The sequence below is a fragment of the Orcinus orca genome, chromosome 11 (assembly GCF_937001465.1).
Source record: "Orcinus orca chromosome 11, mOrcOrc1.1, whole genome shotgun sequence".
NCBI classification, from domain to species: Eukaryota; Metazoa; Chordata; class Mammalia; order Artiodactyla; family Delphinidae; genus Orcinus; species Orcinus orca.
Genome location: NC_064569.1, coordinates 102,110,155 through 102,132,445, shown reverse-complemented (window position 1 = coordinate 102,132,445; position 22,291 = coordinate 102,110,155). Strand labels below are relative to the sequence as shown.

The following is a 22,291-nucleotide window of genomic DNA, read 5'->3' as shown; positions in this document are numbered from 1 at the left end:
TGCCTCACCTGAGGGTCAGCACGTTTCAGGCAGCGACACGTGGAGTCAGACTCCCTGCGAGCACAGCAGTTGGCCGCTGTTTTACGGTCTTTCTGATTTTTTTCCCCACCGCGTCCAGATAAGAATAACAAAGACGTTAATCAAACCAGACGCCAAGTTGTTCTACAGCTTATCTTTTTAAAAGAACTGTGGTGTGCTGTGGACGGGTGCCAGCCTTGTGGACCTGCCACGTCCTGGCGGTGACCGCGTGTGCCTCTGCATGGGCGCCCATGAGTGGGCTGGCGCTGGGCGTCCCTCTGGCGGAGCAGTGTCCTGCGTGTCCCCCTCCTTTTTTATCCAGTTGCCTGAGGCAGCAGTGGGGCAGGAAGGACCTGGAACCCTGAGCTCTCTTCCCTTAGAGAGCGACCCTGAGTCACTCCTGCAGACTTTTCCTCGCGATGGCCTCTCTGTGTGCATGGCTGCGCTGTCAGCTGCAGGCTCTGCAGCTTCTCCTGGGTTCTGGGAGTTACGTTAGGTCCGTAGAGTCTGGGGGAGCCTCCCTGCCACCACCTGCGCCGGCCCTGCCTCTTGGGGCTCTGGTTCTGAGGAGCTCTTGCCCAAGGGGACCTTCGACAGCCGGGCCTACCTGGGTTCCCGGGCTGTGCCCCCTTCTGTGCCTTCAGGGGTCCTCGGGGTGCAGGGTGGGCCTGGAGCGTGGGTTCTGGCATGGGCACCTGCTTGCCTGCCAGCTGGCCCCTTCCCGCTGCCCGAGCTGCCCCTCTGGCTGAGGGCATGCGTTTCTCTTCTTGTGCAAAAGAGTGGGTTGGGGGGAGAATGTGTCGACAGGTTGGTCCGCCATCAGCTTCTGAGCTCTCCTGCTGGGCAGGCGTCCCTGGCGGCCCCTCTCGCTGTTCCGTGGGGCTGGCCCACATCGGAGGAAGCAGGTGGAGGCGCGGCCGGCAGATGTGAGCAGGGAGGCCTGGAGCCGTGCTGGTTAGGAGCGACACGTGGAAGGAGAGGTGTGGGTGGAGAGGAGAAACAGCCGGGCTTGTCAGGGAGGGTGGGGGGCGCCCCCCGTGAAGAAGCGGCGTGGCCTCCAGACATTGGGGCTGGAGTCGTGTGGCTGACACAGAGGTAGGTGGAGGCGGCGGAAGCAGCCGTTTGTGAGCGAGTGTAGAAACGTGTTCTTGGGATCACCGTCCCGGGGCAAAACTCAAGAATCTTCTGAAAGACTCAGGACCACAATATCGATCCGTCGCGCTTGAAAGAGTGGTGATTTCTCAACATCAAACGCGGTCTTAGTTGTGATTTAATGTTCACGGGTTTCTGTTGGAAACCTGAGCAGGGAGGAGACGCTGGCGTCAGGCGCCAGGCAGGGGCGGCGGGCGTGGGGCTCCGTGCACCTTGGGGCGGGCGCCCGCGGACTCTGCCCGTCTGTGCGGTGCTGGTCTGGGGCCGTCAGCCGGGGAGCCTCGTGCCCGGGTCGTCGGTTTCACACACGGTGAGGTTTCCGTCGAGCAGCTGGGGGGTGCGGGCAGGGCAGTGAGGACGGCATGGCCGAGGCCGTGGGCCTGGGTCGCTGAGGGGCCTCTGCCTCTAGCTGTCGGGGCTTTGGTCCAGTGTCGGGTTCGAGCCCTGTCTCCGCTGTTTTAAGCCTGCGCCCGTCTCTTTCCCTGGAGGCTCCAGAGGGGCTGCCAGGGTCAGCTGGAGGCTCGAGTGAGGACAGGGGCCCCTGACTCGGGAGGGTCGGTGGCACGGCGTCCAGACAGGTGCCTCGCTGGGTCCCCGGGCCGTTTGTGGCTTTGCTTTGGAAGCGTCTCTTGGGCGGGTTGGCGCCACGGGTGTGGACGGTGGAGAAGCTGCCCTGCAGATGCCCCGAAGCAGTGGGGCAGGTGGGGTGCCCCGAGTGGAGCCGCCGGGCTGTTCTGTGTGTGATGAGCTCCTGTGAACAGGATTTCAGGTGCTCTGCATTCGTTTATGCCACGAACGAAGAGCGTTTGTTCTAGAAGTTAATCGAGCGCTTTTCACGAGCGTTTAAGCGGCGTGATTGTTCGCAGCCAGTGACTGTACAGGGACTTGTGCTCTCATGTCGGCTCCGTGTGCACCCCCACGCCCCCCCCCCAGGGCTCTGCTTGGCACCTGCTCTGAGCGTGGCGAGCGCGGCGGGGTCATTGGTCACTGTGCTGTCTGTCCTCGTCTGACGGACGAGGGCACGGAGGCTTGGGGCCAGTGGCCTGCGAGGGTCCCGCAGCTGGTGGTGGGGGTGGTTTGCACCGGGTCACCTGAGCAGCTTCTGTCCTTGACGCCCACTCTGCATCTGCGCGGCCCTCAGAGGCCTGGGACATGCCTCTGTGAGCCGCCCCGGCAGACTGCAGGGCCCTGTGCCATAGCGTAGCCTTCAGGGAGGGTCGGGTCGGGTGGCCCCTCTGAAGAGCCCCCCCGTTCCCCGCGGCTGGCACAGGCTGGGTGTGGGCGCAGCCCGCTGTGGACCACGTGGTCCGGGGCCTCGTGTGTGGGCGGCCAGGGCCGTGGGCGCCTGCGGGGGGCTGCGGGGCGGCGGCTGCCCCAGCAGGAGCGGCCAAGCCTGGGGGTGGGGCCTGAGGTCGCCTAGCCCGCTTGCTGAGTGGGGGGGCCTGGGGGGGGGCGGCACTGCCACCCCTGCGTCCCCCTGCCTGCCGAGGCTGCGGCAGATGCTGACACCTTGTTGTCAGGTCAGCACGAAGAGCCCCTGTGGGTCTGGGGGCGGGTGGGGGAAAGGGAGGGAGGAGGGCCCCACCCCTGGGAAGATGCCCTTGGTGTTCCTAGTGAAGCCTCCCAGCGGTCACTCTGCATGTCCCTAGTTCCCACCTGGTCAGTGTTCCCCACGTGGTCACGAGCAGCGGGCGGGGGAGGTTCCTCACCAGCTGCATGCCAGCAGTGGGCCTCAGGCCCTAGCGTTTCCACACATGCGCGAGATGAGTCAGTGTCTCCTGAAACTGACGCTTCTAACAGCTTGTGGTCCAGGAGAGGCGCTCTGCTCATTTTCTGCGTCGCTGTCACGTGCCTTAACAGGCTTTGAGCGGCGGTTGAAAGCGAAGGCCCCTCTGGGGCAGAGCCTGACCACAGCTGCCTGGGCAGAGCGCTCCTGCAGTTCCGTGCCACCCTCCTGGGCTCCGAGCCTGGCAGGCTCTCCTCACCATAAGTTGGGAGAATTCTCGAAACATTTGCTCAGAGACGTAAACGAACGTTAGAAGTTGTGTAGCTTTTCATTTTCAGAATGACTTTGGATTTAAAATATTAACCTTATGTGTTCTAGACGGTTTTGGGGAGATGTGCAGGTTTCATAAAATAGAAACTGTACTTTGTGATGATACGTACTACTTAGTGTCTTCTGGTTTATGTCATACGTCCTGAAGCCAGTATCCGCCTTGCCTGGAGAGCAGCCTCGGTGGCTTTATCCCAGAGGGTGTGCGCGCCCCGGCCAGCCCTCCCTGGGGAGGCTCCTCCAGCCTCTGGGGCCCGGGGCTGACGGGCCGGCTCTCAGGCGTCTTGTTCCCATGTTAGTAACTTTTAAAGCCTTTTTCTTAAGAGGTTAAAACAGTCTTTGTCCAGAGGTTGTGTTTTTATATTTAAAGTCAGACTTAGGAGAAAGAACTTAGGTTGTAATGTCTCTGGAGGTGGCACAGAAGTTAGTGTATCTGAGAACAGAGTGGGAAGTGTTCCTGCTCTCCTGGATCGTTCGCAGCCACTCACCACTCCCTGGTTTTGACACGACTTAGAGTGCCCTGGTCAGAAGTCAGGTCTACGTGCTGTTTCCTCTGTCTGCTAACCTTGTGGACCAGGTCAGGACTGTGGGAATGCCCGCTTAGAGCCCCTTAGTTACGTGAAATATTTTTCTTCCTCAAGGTAAGTGGATGTTGATTGCAGAAACTGTCATGAACTCGAATGATGACTTGACGCTGGCGCACGTGCGGTGGTCCTCAGGGTCGTCTTCAGAGGGTAGCTCTGGACACCTGGGCGCCAGGCGCCGCGGCCTCGGTGTCAGGGAAGCGCACACAGGGTAACCCGCGGCTGCTTGCAGACAGTTGTGTGTGATGCTGTGTTTCCTTGATTGAATTAGTATTTTGGTGGACTTCACATTTATAGTAAGTTTTATAATAGATTTTATAATTATCAGTTTTCAAAAATCACTTTATTTATAATTTTTTCAGGAGATAAATCTCCCCCTAAACTTGAACCATCAGATGCATTACCTCTTCCTTCAAACTCGGAGACTAATTCAGAACCACCAACCCTCAAACCAGTAGAACTCAACCCAGAGCAGAGTAAACTATTCAAAAGAGTCACATTTGGTAATGAATCACATAGCACTTGCACTCAGAGCGCACTGGTAATCGGACACCCTCCAGAGCCCACCCTCGCCAGTAGTGGCGATGCGCCGGCGGCGGCCTCCGCGGTGGCGGAGCCATCAAGCGATGTAAACAGACGCACTTCTGTTCTCTTCTGCAAATCGAAAAGTGTAAGCCCCCCAAAGTCTGCCAAGAACACTGAAACCCAGCCAACTTCTCCTCAGCTAGGGACCAAAACCTTTTTGTCTGTAGTCCTTCCGAGGTTGGAGACTCTTCTGCAGCCAAGAAAAAGGTCGCGAAGCACCTGCGGCGACTCCGAGGTGGAGGAGGGGTCCCCGGGAAAGCGCCTGGACACAGGTAAATGCCGCGCCGGCCGCGTTCTGTCTCGGGGCGGGGCGGGAGTGGGCGGCGGGGGTGGGGGGTGGGGTGTGCCAGCAGCTTCGGTGTTTTGCACTTTGTTGTCCACGTAAGAAGACAGATGGTGTTTTGCTTTGAGAAGCCCTGAATCATAAGTCTGAGGTGGCGCCACCTTGGGGGGCCTGGGGGCTGGGGGCCCTGCTTGTCCCTCCCCTTGGAGAGCCTGGACCCAGGCCGCCTTCTGAGCGTGGCTGGCGCTTGGCTGTGCTGTCCGTGTGGTTGGGTCCAGGTGCAGCAGGTGACGGCGGGCGTCCCGCAGGCCTCCCTTCTGAGGCCCACAGGGTCTGGGCTAAATGCGGCGTGTCACCCACTTGCTTAAAGCGTCCTTTGACATTTTCTCGCTGTCCTGTGTGGCTTGGTTGGTACACCCACGATGGGTTATCTCCTGCTGAGATAACACTTGAAAGTGTTTCTCATTTGCTACTAAGCTTTTACGGCTTAATCGTCTAACTCACTCACCCAGACACCCCTGTGCTGGCCCTGCGCCAGGAATTTCCCTCCGGCTTTGTTTGCCGAGGTACCTTCCCGCTCTCTCAGAGCCAGTTTCCAGCCGTGCCGCCAGGAGGCGAGGGGTGTCTGTGCTGGTCGCCTAGCCGGTTGCCGTCCGCGCCCCTCCATGGCGGCGGGCCCGCGGGGCTGTCTCCTGGGGGCGGTCTGAGCTCCCTTTGGTCCCGGACGTGGACCAGAGCCGGCTCGTGTCCGCTGCTGCTCTGTCTGCCGCATCCAGGCAGAGAAGTGCGTCGCCTCCTCCGGCGGTTGACTCAGTTTGAGCCACGGGTTCGTGGGGCCGGCTGGGTGCCTCGGTCCCGGGCGTCCACCCCGGAGGGGCGGGCGGTTGCAGCCCGGCAAGCGGGGAGGTGTGTCGCCTGGCTGGCTGTCCTTCCACAGTAAACTTTTGCACGCGTGATTAGGGTTATTGAAACGTTACATTTTGTGCTTTTAGTTCGATGGATCAATATCAAGTTGGTGTTTTTTGATAATTTGTTAAAACTTTATTTCTGAGTGCTGCCAGCTGCTTGAGTGTGTCCAGGGTACAGATACAGTGGAGCCTGTGTCAGTGCTCGGGGCTCCTTAACTAGCCTGGGGCCTTTCTCGGCCGAATTTAGCGAAAGAGCCTCGGCTTGGTTTTCAAGCGCACTGGAGGGTCCCGGCATCTGCACCGGGAGGCGAGTCAGGGCGTCGTGTTCTGGTGCACCGTTCGCAGGGCACTGCGGTCAGGGGCCCCTGGCGAAGCTGGTGTCCGGGGGGTGGGCTGCCAGGCCCCGACGTGGCCCTCGCCGCCCGGCTGTTCTTCTGGAACCGTTGCCCCCCATGGGCCTTCAACCGCCGGGCTTTCGGGGCCCTGTTGGACTCCCTCACCAAAGGTCCCTTGTAGAAAATCACGTCCGCTCCTTCCGGTTTCCGTGTGTAGAAAGTCACGTCCGCTCCTCCCGGTTTCCGTGTGTAGAAAATCACGTCCGCTCCTCCCGGTTTCCGTGTGTAGAAAATCACGTCCGCTCCTTCCGGTTTCCGTGTGTAGAAAATCACGTCCGCTCCTTCCGGTTTCCGTGTGTAGAAAATCACGTCCGCTCCTTCCGGTTTCCGTGTGTAGAAAATCACGTCCGCTCCTCCCGGTTTCCGTGTGTAGAAAATTACGTCCGCTTCTCCCGGTTTCCGTGTGTAGACAATTACGTCCGCTCCTTCTGGTTTCCGTGTGTAGAAAATCACGTCCGCTCCTTCCGGTTTTCGCGGCTGAGCCGAGGATCTTGCAGGTGTTCAGTGGTGATGGTTGAGGCCGGGAGTTTCCCGCAGGCTTTGCATGAGGGCCGGGGCGCGTCCAAGGTGTCGACCCCTATGGCCTGGCTCAGACGGAGCCCTTTGCTTCCCATTCCAGAACGGCGGTGCCTGCAGTGGTGTGCGGTGAGTCCTCAGTGTCTGCTCGGCCCTCGGCTGGCCCGTCGCCCGGGCGTCTCGTGGGCTCCGCGGCCGGGTCCCTTGCCCCGAGCGGCAGTCTTTGCAGTCTCGGGATTTGGGGTATTCCGAACCTTCTGTTTTTCAAGGGTCCGTCTGCGTGCTCTGCCTCGTAGGGAGCCCGCGGGTGTCCACAGTGTGCTGCAAGGCCTCCAGGTTAGGGTGAACCCCGCCTTGTTCGTTCCGGGCACTCAGGCCTCTCCTCGGAAGCGCCCGCGGGCGGCGTCGGCACGCTGGCTGCTGCTCCTGGAGCCGTGCCGCCAGGCCCTGCGTGGTCTCCCGGCTTCTTTCTGTGACCGCTGGCTCGTGGGCCCCAGGCCAGGACACCGTGCTGCCCGTCTCCTCGCCTGAGATGCCTGCGCGCGGCTCCCGTCGTGCGCGTGGCGGGCCGTGTGCGCTTGCGTCTGTCGCCGTGTCTGCAGGCTGCTCGGGCAGGAGGCTGCTCTGCGGGGCCTGCGTTCCGACTGAACGGCTTTTTCGCTGGTTTCCAGGTTCTCGTTTTAACTACTAACACGCTGGGTAGTTCACTCTTTGAATCCTAATTATTTTCTCTTACCTTGGACTGGAGTTGTGCTACGCGGTCATTTTGGAAGGCAGAAGGATCCCTGCACCCTTGCATTTCACCCAGTTCTTGTGGATGACATTGGAAGCATCCGTTCAGCCGCCCTCCAAACAAAAACACAAACAGCAGCCCTCGGAGGAGCCGTGCCCCACCCCCCCGCCCCTCTGTAAGTCAGCCAGAAGCCCGCAGGTGCCGGGGCGGCGCCCGTCCTCCAGCTGTCTGGGACCTGGCTGGGACGTCGCTCGGCCTCCCCGTGGATAGGGTGACGATGCAGAAGGAAGCCTTGGGCCGAGGTGCCTGGAGAGCGTGCTGCGTCCACAGATGACTCGCGTGGATAGAGCTTCTGACCCGCCCTCGGCCGGCACAGGACCGGTCTGAGATGACCAGGGGCTCTGGGTTGGGCGCTGGGCTCGGGAAGGACTGTGCAGGCCACACACGGTGCCGGACCACGTGGCATCAGCCCCGTGTCCCCTCGCTGTCTGCTGTTAGCGCCTCCTGGCTCCCGCCGGGCCCGCCCGCCCTCGCTTGTCTCTCCTCTGGCTTCTTCTCCCGCTCGTCCCGGGGCTCTCGGGGAGGCACAGTTCTGTCTCTGGTCGCCACGAGCGGACGTCTTGGCTGCGGGCCTGGGGGCATCCCGTGCTGGGCGTCCTGGCGAGCCTTGCACGCTGCTGCGTCTTCTTGGAGCCGGTCTGGGCAAAAGCAGGGTGTTGGGATCTTACTTGATGTGCTTCTGTGTTTTTATTGAAAGGTGGAAAAACGCATAAAAAATGCAATTCTGTTGCCAACAGTAAAAATAAAATCTTGGAGCCAAAATAACAGGCATGCCCCCTGCTCCGACAGGCCGGCTGCAGTCCCTGTGCCCACTGGCCCTGGCACTGTGTCGTGTGAGGGGACCCCTTGCGTCCACACCGTGTGGTGGCAGGGGGCGCAGCCGCTCCTGTCGCTGTGCCTCTTGCTGGGCTGCCGTCCAGGAGGTCTTCACGGCCCGGCGAGGGCGTGGTGGGGTGGACCTCGGGTGCCCGGCACCCCTGTGGGAGCACCTGGAGGCTTCTTGCCACCCGGCAGGTGCGAGGCGTTCAGGATGGAGGTCGCTGCAGCCACTAATGACCCGCGTCTCGGGAGGCCTGGGGGCGCCTGGACGGCCTTGAGCTGCAGCTGGGCTGGGGCTCCCCGCTCGGCATGCCCTCCTTTGGGGCAGAGAAGGGAGTTTCGACTCCGGGGTGCCTCCTCTATCGCCCGAGGCGTCAGCCCTGATCCCCAGGGGCTCTGGGGGTGCAGCTCATGTCTGGGGGGCGTTGGCCGGTCCCTGAAGGCACTTTTCACCCGGCACTAACCTGGCTCTCGGAGGCACTGCGGGGGCACCTGTGTCTGCCTGTGGCTCTGGGCCCACTTCTGTGCAGACCTGTGACCCTGCCCTACTGAGTGGCATTTCAGGTCCCTGCAGGTCTCTGGGTGGCGTGGGGTGGCTTGCGGAGGCTGGCCCTGCTCTGGCCACGCGGCCTCGTGCCCTTGGGCTTGTCTGCTGCTCAGTGCGTGACACGGGGAAAACCATACGTGACTAGCTGGTCACCCTGGAGGCGTGTGTCCTCTTGTTTCCCAGCTGAGGACTCCCCACTTCTGGGTCTTCTCCCCTGGTGTCACTTGTCACCATGCGTGCCATGTGGGTGATGCCTGTGCCGTCTCCCGGGGACGACATGAGTGCAGGCTTGCTCGGTGCCCTGGAGCCAGGGCCGCTTTCCCCTCTCCTTTCTCCGTAGTCAGGAGGCCTGTCCTTCGTCTGACCTTCACCACGCGTGTTCTGTGACGGGCGCGCTGCCCTTCCTTTCGCCATTCCTGGCTGCCGCCTCCTGCCTTGGGATGGGGGGGGTCGCGGATGGCAGGCCCCATGCACTGCTCGCCCCAGCTCTTCCCAGGCGCCGGGTACCTGTCACAGGCGGTGAGACTCCCCGTCACCTTCTAGGGTCCCTCTTCCTGCTCTGCCAGGAGAGGCGGATGGGCAGCCCGCTTTGCCGGCGGGAGGTTGGGCGCAGGGGGAGGCCGTCCACGCTGGCTGTGCTTGGAGCAGCTTGGTGGCTGCGTGACCTTGACCCCTGGGCTGTCGCCACACGGTGCGTCTGGACCTGGCCCAGTGTCGGGTGCTGTCCTGGGCCCTCCCCGAGGGGTACAGGTGGGATCTTGTAGCAGCGCTGGTGCTGGGCTTGCGCCTGCGTGAGCGTGGCCCCTCCTGGTCGACCTGGGCCCCACGGGCTGGGACCACCAGAAGCGGCCATGGTTCAGCCCCGCAGCCTTGGCCCAGCCGCTCTGTTTCATGGGCCTGCCTTCCTGAGGTGGTTTGGTCCAAGTTCTGAAAATGAGTGCAGCACCCGCCATTGCCTGCAGGTACAATGTGAATTAGGTTTGAAACGGAAAACGCTAAGCTTTTCCTGTAGCTAGTGGTGTCAGGTCTGACGGAGATGGAGCAGGACGTCTGACTGGCTCGCTTAGGGAGAGTCGGGGGCTCTGTTCTCTTCGGGAGCAGCAGAGCGCGCTCTGTTCCTGCATTTGTACTTGCCCGCGGATGTCTGTCTAGGTTTACTCACCTCCCTTTGTTTGCAGGAAAGTAACGTGAAGCAGATGAGAATCCCCTGTAATCTGGCTTAACTACTTCAAAAATTTTTTGAAAAAATGGATTTAAAAAATTTTGAAGCACGAGGAGTGGGATTCTTTTCTGGGGAAAAAACACGCCTTCCCTGCAGCCGCCGCACCCAGAGGGGCCGGGCTGGGCCTGGCAGCGCTGGACAAAGGCGGCAGCTCGCGGCCCCTTCTGACCTGGGGTGTCCTTCCTGCCTCCTGCTGGCGTCAGACTTTTTGGGGGCAGGATGTGTGGTTTGGCTTTGAGATTTGCCTCGATTGGAACACTTCTCAGGTGCTAAGGTGAAGCCGTTGGCTTGTTGGGCTGCTGGGGGGTTCTGGCCCCCTGGTGGCGCGTCCTCACCCGTGTGCCTTGGTGCTGGTGGTCTCGGTGGCGTCTGGACACAGGGCGCCCACGTGAACGAGACGCTTGTCTTGGATTTCAGGAGGTCGTGAGCATTTTTGGGGGCTCCTGCTAGTGCTTTGTTTTGAAAGAAGGTTTTCCTTAGACATGGACGTGCTGATCCCCCAGAAGCCCGTGGCTCCCCTCCCCCCACCCCCCGGGGGCCCCCGCCCAGACTTGGGGCCTCTGTCGGCGGGCGTTGACCGTCCAGGAAGGAGTCGCAGGAGGCCCTCCTTGCCTTTGTGGGGCCTGTTTTTAAGAGCACCTTCTGGAGACCAGTGTGCCCTGACTTCGCCGTGCCTTGTCATCTCCGTTCGGTGCCCCCTGTGCCCCTGTCCCCGTGTTCTGAGCGTGCTGGGTGCTGGGGTGGGCAGGGCGCGATTGTCTGGCGTTGTCCCCGGTTTAGAGATGGTGGTGGTGCGGGCACCTGCCGCGGGGAGCTGAGCTCAGGGCCGCGTGCGCCTGTGTTGCAGGGCTCACCAATGGCTTTGGGGCCGCGAGGGGCGAGCAGGAGCTGGGCGGCGCCCCGGGGAGAACGGCCGCGCCCCGCCGCCGCTGCGCCTCCGAGTCCAGCGTCTCCTCCAGCAGCAGCCCGCTCTGCGACTCCAGGTGGGCCCCGCCCCGAGCCGCCCTCCCGCCCGCCCTCCCTCCCTCCCTCCGTCCCTCCCTCGGGGGCAGTGTCTCTTCCGCAGTGATCTGCTTTGTAGAGTTTCACCAGAAGTGGGAGGGCAAACCCCATAGAAGTCTAACTTGAGTGACGTCTATACTTCGTGTTTTCCTGCCGAGTCTTGCCTTTACCAAGTTGGTGGCTGGGAATTCCCTGGTGTCCAGTGGTTAGGACTCTCACTGCCGGGCCCGGGAGTGATCCCGGGTCGGGGAATTAAGATCCCACACAGTGGGGCCCAAAAAAAAAAAAGGTGGCCAGCACGGCCCTGCCGTCTCCCTTCCCTCCTGACCCCTCCCCGCCTCGCCTCGTGCAGGGCCCGCGGCCGGGCTCTGATGGGCCCCTCTTTCCCTCCTGAAGCTTTAGCGCGCCCCCGTGCGGCCGGGGCAAGCCCGCCCTGGTCCGCAGGCACACGCTGGAGGACCGCAGCGCGCTGATCTCCTGCATCGAGAACGGGAACTACGCCAAGGCAGCCCGGATCGCGGCCGGTGCGTCCGCGCCAGCCACCGTCTTGTGCGCGGAGTGGGAGATGCTGGGGACCTGGGGGCCGGAGGCCTTAGAGCTGGGGGAGGGGTGGGGTGCAGGGCGACTCGGAGTCGCGGCTTGAGGGCGGGTGCAGAGGCCCTAAGCACCACTGTGGGCGCTGGGCCGGCCTTCTGCCTCCCCCGGGCTCTCGCGCCCTCAGGCCGGGCCGGTCGCACCCCCAAGGCCCGTCTTGCCACCCTGGGGCGGCCTCAGCTGTGCAGCGTGTTGGGTCCCGGGGGCCCTGCCCTTCTGACTCCTTTCTCTCCCTCTTCTCCTCAGAAGTTGGTCAGAACAGCATGTGGATTTCAACTGACGCCGCGGCCTCCGTCCTCGAGCCCCTGAAGGTCGTGTGGGCCAAGTGCAGCGGCTACCCCTCGTACCCGGCCCTGGTGAGCCACGTGGCCGTGTCCCCGGGCCCTGGGGACAGGTGTCCTGTGACCACCTGCCGGGAGACGCACACGGGGGTGTCGGGGTGTGGGCAGAGTTCCTTGAGACCCCCCTCTCGTTGGGCCCTGGCCTGCTCCAGGGCACGGGGTGCGAGGGCTGCGCCGCGACCCCGTGTCCTCCCTCGGCAGATCATCGACCCCAAGATGCCGCGTGTGCCTGGCCACCACAACGGGGTCACCATCCCGGCGCCGCCGCTGGACGTGCTGAAGGTCGGCGAGCACATGCAGACCAAGGCGGACGAAAAGCTCTTCCTCGTCCTGTTCTTCGACAACAAGAGAAGCTGGTGAGTGCCCGCCGGGCCCTGGGTGGGTCCGTGTGGTCCCGACGGGCCTCCCACGGGCTCCCAGACCCCTGTGCTCTGCCAGCGGATGCCCCTGCCTTGGCCCCCGACGGGCCGCGGTCCAGACCCTGACCTGAGTGCCCGCGGGAACTGCCCCCCCGCCCTTCTGGCGCCGGGCTCGTCTGTCCTCCGCACTGTGGCCCTTTCTGTGCCCGAGGCTGCTCGGTGGGGAGCCGGCCGCAGTGTCCCGTGCGGCTGCATTGGGCTTGTGTGTCTTGCTGCCCCCTGACCCGGGCAACCCCCTTGCTGCATTCCCTGTGGCTCAGTGGGTCTTCCGGACCCGTGGCCCTGCCCTCCACTCCTTGCCGTGTGAGTGCACGTGTCCTGCGTGTGTCTGTGTGTGTGCGTGTGCCCCGTGGTGGCCACTCAGGTGTGGCGTGGACGGCCGAGGGCTGCAGCGGCCCCCCGGGAAGTGACGCTGATAGAGGAGGTGACCACTGATCCCGTGCTCGGGCGCTTTCCGCGATGCCGCTTGGCCTGAAGTGCCCGATGGCGTGGAGGCTGGGTGTGTGTGCGGCGGCCGAGGGGCAGGTTGACGCTTGCGCATCCTCACAGTGCATTCTCTTTCTTCAAAGGCAGTGGCTCCCGAAGTCCAAGATGGTTCCCCTTGGCATTGACGAGACGATAGACAAGTTGAAGATGATGGAGGGGAGGAACTCCAGCATCCGGAAGGCGGTGAGGATCGCCTTCGACCGCGCCATGAACCACCTGAGCCGCGTGCACGGGGAGCCGGCCAGTGACCTCAGCGACATAGACTGACGCGGCTGTGGCCTTGTCCATAGTGTCGATACGCTGTACATACTGTATATTGTTCACCACTTAACTTATTCTGATTTTTAGGTGTAGTTTAATTCTTTCTCCCAGGGAGGGGGAGGTTTTATTTCCCAGTTTTCTATGAAATCATCCCCGTCTGGGCGCTCTGTGAATGGCGTGGGCGCGTCCCCCGAGTGCAGCTCTGTGCCCCTCACGGGTCGCTCCAGAGGGCGCTGCCGGCCTCACTTTCTTTGATCTGCAGCTGTTTTTTGTTTTTTTTTTTTTAAAGACTTTTGAATGTTTAATAATTTTGTAAATCATGCTCTTTACACAGAGTACCACTTATTTAATAGATGGGATGTAAATTTACAATGACAAATGTGTATTTTAAGAAAGAAAATGACATTATTTTGAATGGTACTTTGTGGAAAGAGGTGGAGAATAAACTTATGCCGCGCGCATCACTTGCAAATCACCAAAAACACTCCGCCGCCCCCGTGAGGGCTGGGGCAGCGCCTCCTCTGGGCCTCGCCAGCCTCGACCACGCGCCAGCCTCCGCCTGTGCGCTCCAGCCTCCCACGGGCGTGCCTCCCAGCGGATTATTTATTGTAGAAAGTGTATCATTTGCTTTATAACGAGAGATAAATCGGCAGAAGTATATTGATATGCGTTTTATACAGGACATAAAATCCAACTTGCTTCGGGAGCAGGATGTGTTGGTTGTACAAATGACTCTGGCTGTGTTCTTTGATTTTGTAACTTGTAATCTTTTGTTTACAATGAGGGGCTTTCTGTAACTTGTTTTAATTTAGAACACTTTGGTAGCAATAGAAACTTTGGATACATTTTTGTATGGTACACGTGATGTATATAGAATTAGTACTTTATTTTTTATTTTTAAGAGGTAAAGCATTATGTTAGGGGAAAAGGTAGGGTGGGTTTCCAAAATGGCATTTTTTATATTAAAAAATAAAGTCAAGATTTGGACGGTGTGTCCCTTTCATTCCTACACCATTAGAATGCCGGGTGGGCGTGCAGCCTGGCAGCCGGGCCGGGCCGGGGCCGGGCGAGGGTCCCTGCAGCCGAGGCACGCGACACACCTTCATCTCAAAGTGTCGCGGGACGTCATTATTTATTATTTTACCTAATCATATTTTTATTTTAAAATGGTAGCTTAAAATTTTTAAATGTTTTTTTTTCTTTTAAGTCTGCATCGTTTGTAACATCTCCATAGAAACTTGAAAATAAAACATCTTCCTTTGATAGTTTTGTCCCGTGTCTGACGGACGCTTTCTCTCTGCTGTGGTTCTGGGGTCCTCGAGGAAGGCCTGTTGGGGCCACGTCACCGCGGGCGAGGCCCCCGGCTGTGGTCGGAGAAGGGACGGGAGGGATGGAGGGACGGGGTCTTCACGCCGGAGCCTGGAGCTGCACCTGGGGCCTCCTCTGCCCCCACTGTCCCAAGTCACGGTCACGCTGAAGGTCGCGAGGGGCTGCCGCGGCCTGAGCTCTGCTGGCGGCGTCCTCTGGCGCCGAGTCCTGCTGCTGTGGTTTCCACGGAGCCCCGCCATCCTGGCCGCCAGGACGTGTCCGGGCTTGTTGGTGGGGCCTCCTGCGCGCTCAGCTCAGCCCGCCCTGCTGGAGCTGGCCCTTGCCGCCGCTCGGGCCCACTGGGCGGGCGTCCAGCCTGTCCCCGTTCGCCTGGGGCTTTGTGGTGTCAGCACCGAAGTCAGTGTCCCGGGAGCTTCTCACCCGTACCTGGGGCCCCTGCCAGTCCGGGGCAGCCCCAAGGAGCCCCCGTCTCAGAAGCTCACTCGACCCAGCACTGGCCGCCCGACCCCACCCAGGGCGTGGCTGTGCTGCGGCCCCAACCCCGAGCAGGGGCCTGGCAGGTGGGGCTGAGGGCGCCCCGCGTCCTTAGCAGGACCTCCTGGGTCCCACTGCCCTCTTGGATCCAGCCCCGGGGGTCCTGGGGCTCCTGGCTGTGGCTTCCTTCTTTCTTGGAGGGCCTCTGGGCAGGTGGGCAGAAGGGGCAGCTTCAGAGCGCAGGGGGGTCTGTAAGGGCAGCTGGGGGCGAGGACCCAGCAGGGACACTGGGGCGCCTCAGGCTGGAGCCCAGCCCCCCGGGAGGCCGGTGGTCTCTCCTCGAGACCTGCAGTTAGTCCCGTGTGACCCGCTGCCTGGGGCCCTGGCCCTGCAGACTTGAGGCCGCAGGGCTGGGGACTCTGGGGGACACTGGGGTCTTGTGGTCTGAGCAGTGGGGCCCAAGCCTCCGGAGTGCCCACATGGCAGGCCTGCGTGGCCCCGGCATCCAGCTCCCAGCGCAGGGGCAGAACTACAGCCTGGCGCTGGGGCGTTTCGTGTCCAAGGCAGTGTAGACGGTGCTCATCGTGTGACTGGGGCTCCCGGCCCTGTCCCCCCAGGCAGGGTCCAACCACACGGTGTGGCCTCCTCCCCAGTTCTGTGGGCGGCACTCAGGGTTTCCCCGAAGCAGACAGGGATCCTCACGTACCCCCAACAAGCCCTCTCTGGGGTCCCCCACCCCAGACGTGTCCTCTCGGTGTCCCCCTTCCAGGCGTGCTCTGCGGGTAGGGCAGACTCCCCACTCCTGGACCAGGTGGGTTTGGCTTCTTGGGGGATGGGGGGCAGAGGTCTCCCCCAAACCCTTTCCCCCAAACCAGGGGCTGGCCCCAGGCTGGGGAGGGACTGTCCACACACCCCTGCACCCCACAGACTTGTGGGGTCAGATCTTGCCACCCTTGCTCGGACCCCGGCCCCTCCTGGGACCCCCAGGGGAGCTCCCTTGCAGTGAGGTGAGGCCAGGAGACAAGATGAATGGGAAGTACCTGGGAGCATCACTTCCAGGAAATGTCCTCCATGTGGGAGGAGTGTCCTCCTGCTGGCTGGAATGTGGATGTGGCGGCTGGAACTGGAGCAGCCATTTTGGACCATGTGGAAGGCGGCAGAGCCACAGGCTTGATGGGGCTTGGGCCTTTGACGTAAGCACAGAGCTTTCCTGTTGTGAAATGCAATTCATATTTTATGGCAAGACAAAAAAAATTTAAACAATGTTTTTCTGCCCTTTGGCCCCCTCTCTCCCCCTTGCTGCGAGTTGTGTATCTGCATGTTGCATCGACCACACCTTCCCCACTGGCAGAAATGCCTGCTCAACCATAAAGAGCAGTATTCTCCCAGCATCAACAAGACAACTCCTTAAAGATAAATTTCCTTCTCCATCTCCTAAGGGCCCGATGACGCTTGGATCGGGATTGTGTAAATTGTCAATAATACGTCATTTGATGTACAGCCCTCTGTCTCAAAAACCTTATATAACTGTGCCTTGACTTCTAGTGGGTGGAGCAGTTCTCAGAGCTTTCTGAGATGCTCCTCCCCAGGTTATAATCCTCAAATTTGGCTCGAATAAAATGTTCCATTTCTTTTGTAGATCGATTAATTTTTCTTTATTTATTTACTTTTAATTTAATTTAATAATTTTGGCTGCATTGTGTCTTAGTTGCGGCGCGCAGGATCTTCACTGAGGCAGGCGGGATCTTTTCATTGTGGCACGCGGGGCTCTTCGCGGTGATGCGCGGGCTTCTCTCTAGTTGCAGCGCGTGGGCTCCAGGTTGCGTGGGCTCTGCAGTTGTGGCACGTGGGCTCTCTTGTTGTGGCGCGCGAGCTCAGTAGTTGTGGCGTGCAGGCTCAGTTGCCCCGCGGCATGTGGGATCTTAGTTCCCCGACCAGGGACCGAGCCTGCGTCCCCTGCATTGGCGGGCGGATTCTTATCCACTGCGCCACCAAGGAAGCCCTCGACTGATTAATTTTTTTGTCGACACTACCAGGCCTGAAGATTTTTTTATGTGATGGGAACGTTACCTTTTAAAGCCACAGCTGTTTTCCTTAGAGCAGGTAAATCTCATATCGGTCAAAATGAAATCATTAAAATTACAGAAAAAATCGTGGAGTGATTATTTACTACCATGGAGTGAAGATGATCTTTTAAAATACGACACAGCCTCCAGAAACCACAAAAGAAAGTATCAACGTATTTAACAATGTAAACTTAAAAAGTTCATGTGGGCGTGGTCAAAAACATCCCATCACTCACAAGGTCAAAAGACCGATTCAGAAGAATATTTGCAACTCAAACCACAGAAAGAGGGCTCATTTCCTTAAGAAATAAAAGTCCTACAAATCAGTTTTAAAAAGACCACCAATAGGATAGAAAAAAATGGGCCAACAATGGACTCATTTCCCAGAAAAGTGAATACAAATGATTCTAAACATATTAAAAAATGCTTCATTTCACTCATAGTAATAGAAATGCAAAGTAAAACTGCTCCCTAGAGGCCATTTTTAAATTGTCAGGTTGGCAAAGAAAACAAAACCACAGGAAACGTCCAAGGGAGGGGGACGAGCCTTCTCAGACGCTGCTGGTGGGTGAGCGGCTGAGCTGATCCCCCTGGGGAGGAATCCACACCAGTCCTCAGACTAACGCCCTTTGACCCAGTGCTTCTACCTCTGGGCATTGATCCTTCAGTTATATTCTCACCAGCGTGACGTGACTCTGTCAGGTGGCAGCATTTTGGTAAAAGTGAAAGGTTAGAAACAACCTACATGTCTGTCCACAGGGGACTGCCAAGATCAACGGAGACACAGCACGCGGTGGAGTCCCCGGCAGCTGTCGCAGAGTGAGGAAGGGCTGTATAAACTGATGCGGAAAATCTTCGAAATAAAGTGTAAGAAGCAGAGCGGGGAAGAATGGGCAGGCTATGCCGCTGTTTGTGTCCAAGAGGGGACTTGCTTGCATTTGTGGGAACTGAGTGTGCCCAGAGCCAGGTGGCTGAGAGGGTCCCTCCAAGTGAGGCTGGCGGGGCCCAGCCTGGGGTCCCATGAAGGCTGTCGTGCAGCCGCGCCTGGTCTCCGTGTAAAAGGATGGGGATGCCGAGTGGACAGATGTGCTCCCCTGGGTGGCTGGGCAGCAGGGGCTGCAGGGAATCGGCCTCGGGTCGGGGGACACTGGGATGGCCCGGAGGGGCCTGGGCTGACTGGGGGCGGGGGGGAACTCCTCGGGGCACATCATGTTGCCTCCTCTACTCTCCCATACCAGCTGTTTATAACCCAGACGCTCACTTTACAAATGCATCATTTCAATAAAAACAAACTCGGCTGTGGTGTGGTCAAAACACTGACTGCTGCTGACTTACAGGGCTCAGCGTGGGCGCAATTTCATGGTTATCTCCGCCAGTTCACACACGAGACTTGTATTTAAAAATAAATGCTTTGATATCCTGGTGGAGTTATTTTCTTTGGTCTTAAAAAGCAATATACACAAAGATATTGAAAATTAAAAATTCATCAGTGCTCTGAGACTCCATCTGTGGCTCACCGAGACACAAGTGGTGATTTGTCAAGCTTGGGTGGGGGACTTGGCCCTTTGCTGCAGATTTGGGGAGAAACTACAGAGAGAGAGGCTCCCTGGGAAATCCATCTGACTGCGACCAGGCACCTGGGAGGGCTGGGCTCCCGTTCCCAGGACACAGAGTGGTGCTTCAGGCCCCAAGCAGGAAGCGGGTGCCCCGGCCCCTGGCTGCCTGCTGGCTGGTGTGGACAGACACGGGGCCGTTATGCGCTTAAAATGTTCTTCTTGTCACTTTTAACGGGGTTCTGTTACCTTATTTCATTACAGTACTTCTGTTGCACATGAAGAGCATCTCTTGTGGTACCAGCTCCCAACCTGAAGCCCCAGACGCTCCAGGCCCACATACCTCCCTCCACCTGCTTGACCAGAAGAGGCCCCCCAGGGTGGAGGGAGACAGAGGTCCGAGGTCTGTGGCTACGTCCAGGGTGGTGGGGGGACCCTGTGCAAAGGGCCCTGGGCCGGGGGAGGGGCTGGCGGGGGCGGGAGGCCCAGGCCCTCCTGCCGGTATTAACAAAACAGCCCAAGTGGGAAAGTGGCGCTGCACCCCTCCCCCTGCCCCTCCGCCTCCACGCTGGCTCTGTGACCCCCCAGCCTCCGTGACCTGTCCCTGCGGTGGGTGTGGGGTCTCCGTCGGGTGACGGGCAAGGTCTGTGGACAGGCCGGTCCGTGCTGACCGCTCAGCCCCCAGAGTCAAGCCAGGAGTCAAAGCACCTCCGCGCCGCGCCCGGCTCAGCAGCAGAAGCTGCCTGAACCTTCGTCTCCCTCGAGGACTGCATTTCTGGCCTTTAAGTGATGGTTTGATGAATAAATAATAGTCACATCTAAACATAAATATATACGCACACCAGTGTTGACTGTGTGTGTGTGTGTGTGTGTGTGTCGGTGAACTCGAGCCTGGCGTCTGGGCTTCTGCTCAGCCCTGTCGGCAGGGCTGAGGCTGCGGCCCTGGGGTGGGGACTGCAGGACGGACCTCTGCGCCCGGTTAGCACCGCTGGTGAGGGGCAGCCTGGCCCGTGGCTCCTGGGCAGTGGCGTCTTCCTGGCGTTTGCTGACGACTCTGCGCTCGGCGGGAAGCTTTCTGCACATAAATCACCCTGTGTGATGTGCTGGCCGTGCCTGTTACAGCCGAGCGTCCTTAGAGAAGCAGCAGATTTGTTTCAATTGATACGTACAGATGCTCCGACTTCGCTGGCTCACCCGGTGAATCGCGGCCCCTGTGCATATTAAACAGGCCGGAGCCAGGAAGGCGCTCCGAGCTGTGGGTGCGCCCGCCGGAGCTGGGCTCCCCGGGGCTGGGGGCTGCTGTGGACCCGGGGGCTTGGCACCGTGGGCTGGGGAGCGGCTGCTGGTTCCCTGCTTGGCTTCCCACCCCCGTTGGAAGCCTGACGTGCGCCTGTGCCCCAGGCCCCGGGTGCCCCCTGAGCAAGTCCTCCCCCACCGGGGCCTCCCCAGAGGCCTGCGAGCCCCACACCTGCCGCCCTCAGGGACGCCTGGCCAGGAGGGCTCCGCAGGGGAAGATGGACGGGCTCTGTGGACAGTGCTGGGAGGAGGGGGCCCTGGGGAGCCGGTGGCCTTCTGGGAGGGAGATGCGTCTGGCTTGCAGGCGCTAGGGGCCCCACCATGGTCCCCTCAGACCCGCCACCAGACCTCCTCTGTCCTTTCCCCAGAGACAGACCTCACTGCACGTCCCCGGTTGGGCGCCGCTGGGCGTCAGCAGCCCTGCTGGGCACCACCCAGCTGCCCCTCCACTCCTGCCTGCCAGCCATGCCCCAGGGCCCCCTGGGGAAGCCCCCCGGCCCGGCCTCACTGGCCTCCTTGCTTTGCCTCCCTTCTCCCTTCAGCCTCCACCCCTGGCTCTTTCTCGAGCTTCCTGGCTGCCTCCCCTCCCCTCCCCTCCTCAGTGCCGTCCATTCCCTAGGGCCTTCCTTCATGCGTCCGCCTGGGTCCACAGATGTTTCCTGGGACCTGCTGTGTGCCAGGCTCTGTGTCGGACAAGAGATGGGTGAGAGCCTGCTGACTCCCGCCCACCCCCCCACCCCCAAGGCAGGAGGTGGGCAGCGCCCAGAACAAGGGTGAGGAGTCACAGGTATGCTGGGCAGGCTGCCTGGAGGAGGTGTCTCATAGCACCACCTAGGATGGGGCACTCCTGGGTGCACGGCAGGGAGGGGTCAGGAAGTGGACCAGGTCAAGGGGGGCGGAGGGGCTGGGGTGGGTGGGGGAACCCCTCAGAGAGGCCCAGCAGGGCGGGAAGGCCACCTGGACAGGCAGGTGGGCCACCGTGCCAGCCGGGCAGTTGTGCATGTCAGGTGAAGCGGAGGCCGTGACGTGGCTGAACTGAGCTGTAGAGGAGGCCAGTCTGAGGCACCGGGCTGCAGACACAGTCCTGCCCCATGGGCTTCCCGGGCACAGGGGCTCAGAGGACACGCGGGTCGGGGCGGGGCAGGCGTCCCGAAGCCTTTGTTGTTTTTGAACAAGGGGCCTTTCCGTCTTGCAGGCTCTGCATGTTACGTGGCCAGTCCTCGGTGGAGGTCAGGCAAGTGCAGAGACCTGGGCACCTGGCAAGGGGCCATGGGGCTGGGGCAGATGAAGAGGGGGAGGTGCTGGGCGTCCGTGCTCCAAGAGCTGGGATGCACCCAGTGGGGTGACATCATCCGAGTTATGGAAGCCCCAGGGGCTACGGCTCTAAAGGGCAGGGGCTTGGGGTGCCCAGGGCGGCTGCACCCGAGGGGTGCACAGGGCGGCCTCTGAGAGCCGGTCAGTCTTCTGTGGCCGTGCTGAGCGCAGGTGCGAGATCAGAGGGGACCTGGGGCACAGGGAAGGTCTTGTCCAGAGGGACCCGGGGACAGGCCACGGGAAGCAACAGCCCACCGCAGGCCCCCATCGGATGCCCCTGGGACGTGGGGTCAGGAGCCACGGGACCGCTGGCCCCTCAGACTGCTTTGCTTCCGGTCTTGCTGGGGGGCCGGGAGGCCAGAGACCTGCCTGAGAGCACCGCCTGCGTTCTGAGAGCTGGCCCTCCTGTGTGGGCGGCCAGGGCCCGTGTCCTGCCAGGGAGGTCCACGAGCGCCTTGTGGACCTTGGTTAGACGTGGTGATGGGGACCCTCCTTCACTCTCCTGTGCCCACAGCAGCCCCGACCCAGACAGTGGGGTTGGTGCAGCCCCCTCGGCTGACCTGGGCAGGCGGGCAGGAGGCCAGGCCCACCCTTGATGACCCCTGGCAGCTCCTGGCATTTTGAGAAATTGGATTGTGAATGGTGAGGTTCTGCTGGCTGGCTCCCGATAGATTCCTGAAAGTTAATTGAAAATAAAATGCACGATCTTTTCTTTTGATGAGAAAAAGCAGATTTAGCTGGAACTAATCAGCAATGGGGCTGGAGAAACTTGGAGACTGGAGAGGGAAAATAAAAGTTTGAAGGCACGTGAAAAACATGGCAATTCTCACCAAACCACGTGCATTGTGAGTATTCATACCCGGGCTGCGAGGCACTGCCCCTCTCCAACGCTGCCAGTTCCGGGGTCCGTTGTCATCACAACTCGTTACCGTGCCGTTTGCTTTTCCACTTATACTGACCGTCCCCAGGAAATTGGACTGGGAGCCTGGAGCTGGAGCCATTGGCCGGCTGGGGCGGGGGCCATGCACCCCAGCCTCGCAGGACCCCCACTGGCCCTGCTGCCCACCCACGCCTGTTGCTCTGCTCACAAGGATGGTCCTGACCCACTTCCTTCCCAAGAGGTCTCAGAACCGAGCTCGGCCCCCGGTGCTGTGGGCACGGTGCCACTGGTGATGTTGTCCCCTGGGCATTAGAGCCCCGGCCTGGGGGCCAGCTGTGCCAGCTGTCGTGCTATTGTGTCCTGCTGTGGAGCAAACCACCACAGCTCAGACCCCACACGTT

General features: G+C 60.5%; 1 protein-coding gene across 9 annotated transcripts in view; it reads left to right on the top strand.

Moving 5' to 3' along the window:
• The window catches only part of BRD1 (bromodomain containing 1), a 35,166-nt gene extending 20,925 nt beyond the window's left edge, over nt 1-14,241 (top strand). For 4 of the 9 annotated variants that reach the window (XM_049694620.1, XM_049694619.1, XM_033405303.2 and 1 more), the window contains exons 8-13: nt 4,170-4,664; nt 10,723-10,858; nt 11,274-11,401; nt 11,718-11,827; nt 12,014-12,168; nt 12,801-14,241. In XM_049694620.1, coding sequence (XP_049550577.1) covers nt 4,170-4,664; nt 10,723-10,858; nt 11,274-11,401; nt 11,718-11,827; nt 12,014-12,168; nt 12,801-12,984 — 1,208 coding nt within the window. In that variant the 3' untranslated portion in view covers nt 12,985-14,241. Of the gene's footprint in view, nt 1-4,169; nt 4,665-10,722; nt 10,859-11,273; nt 11,402-11,717; nt 11,828-12,013; nt 12,169-12,800 lie in introns of those variants that run through there. The other 5 variants (XM_049694622.1, XM_049694621.1, XM_049694624.1 and 2 more) reach the window with 3 other exon arrangements.
• Nucleotides 14,242-22,291: the final 8,050 nt, after the last annotated feature.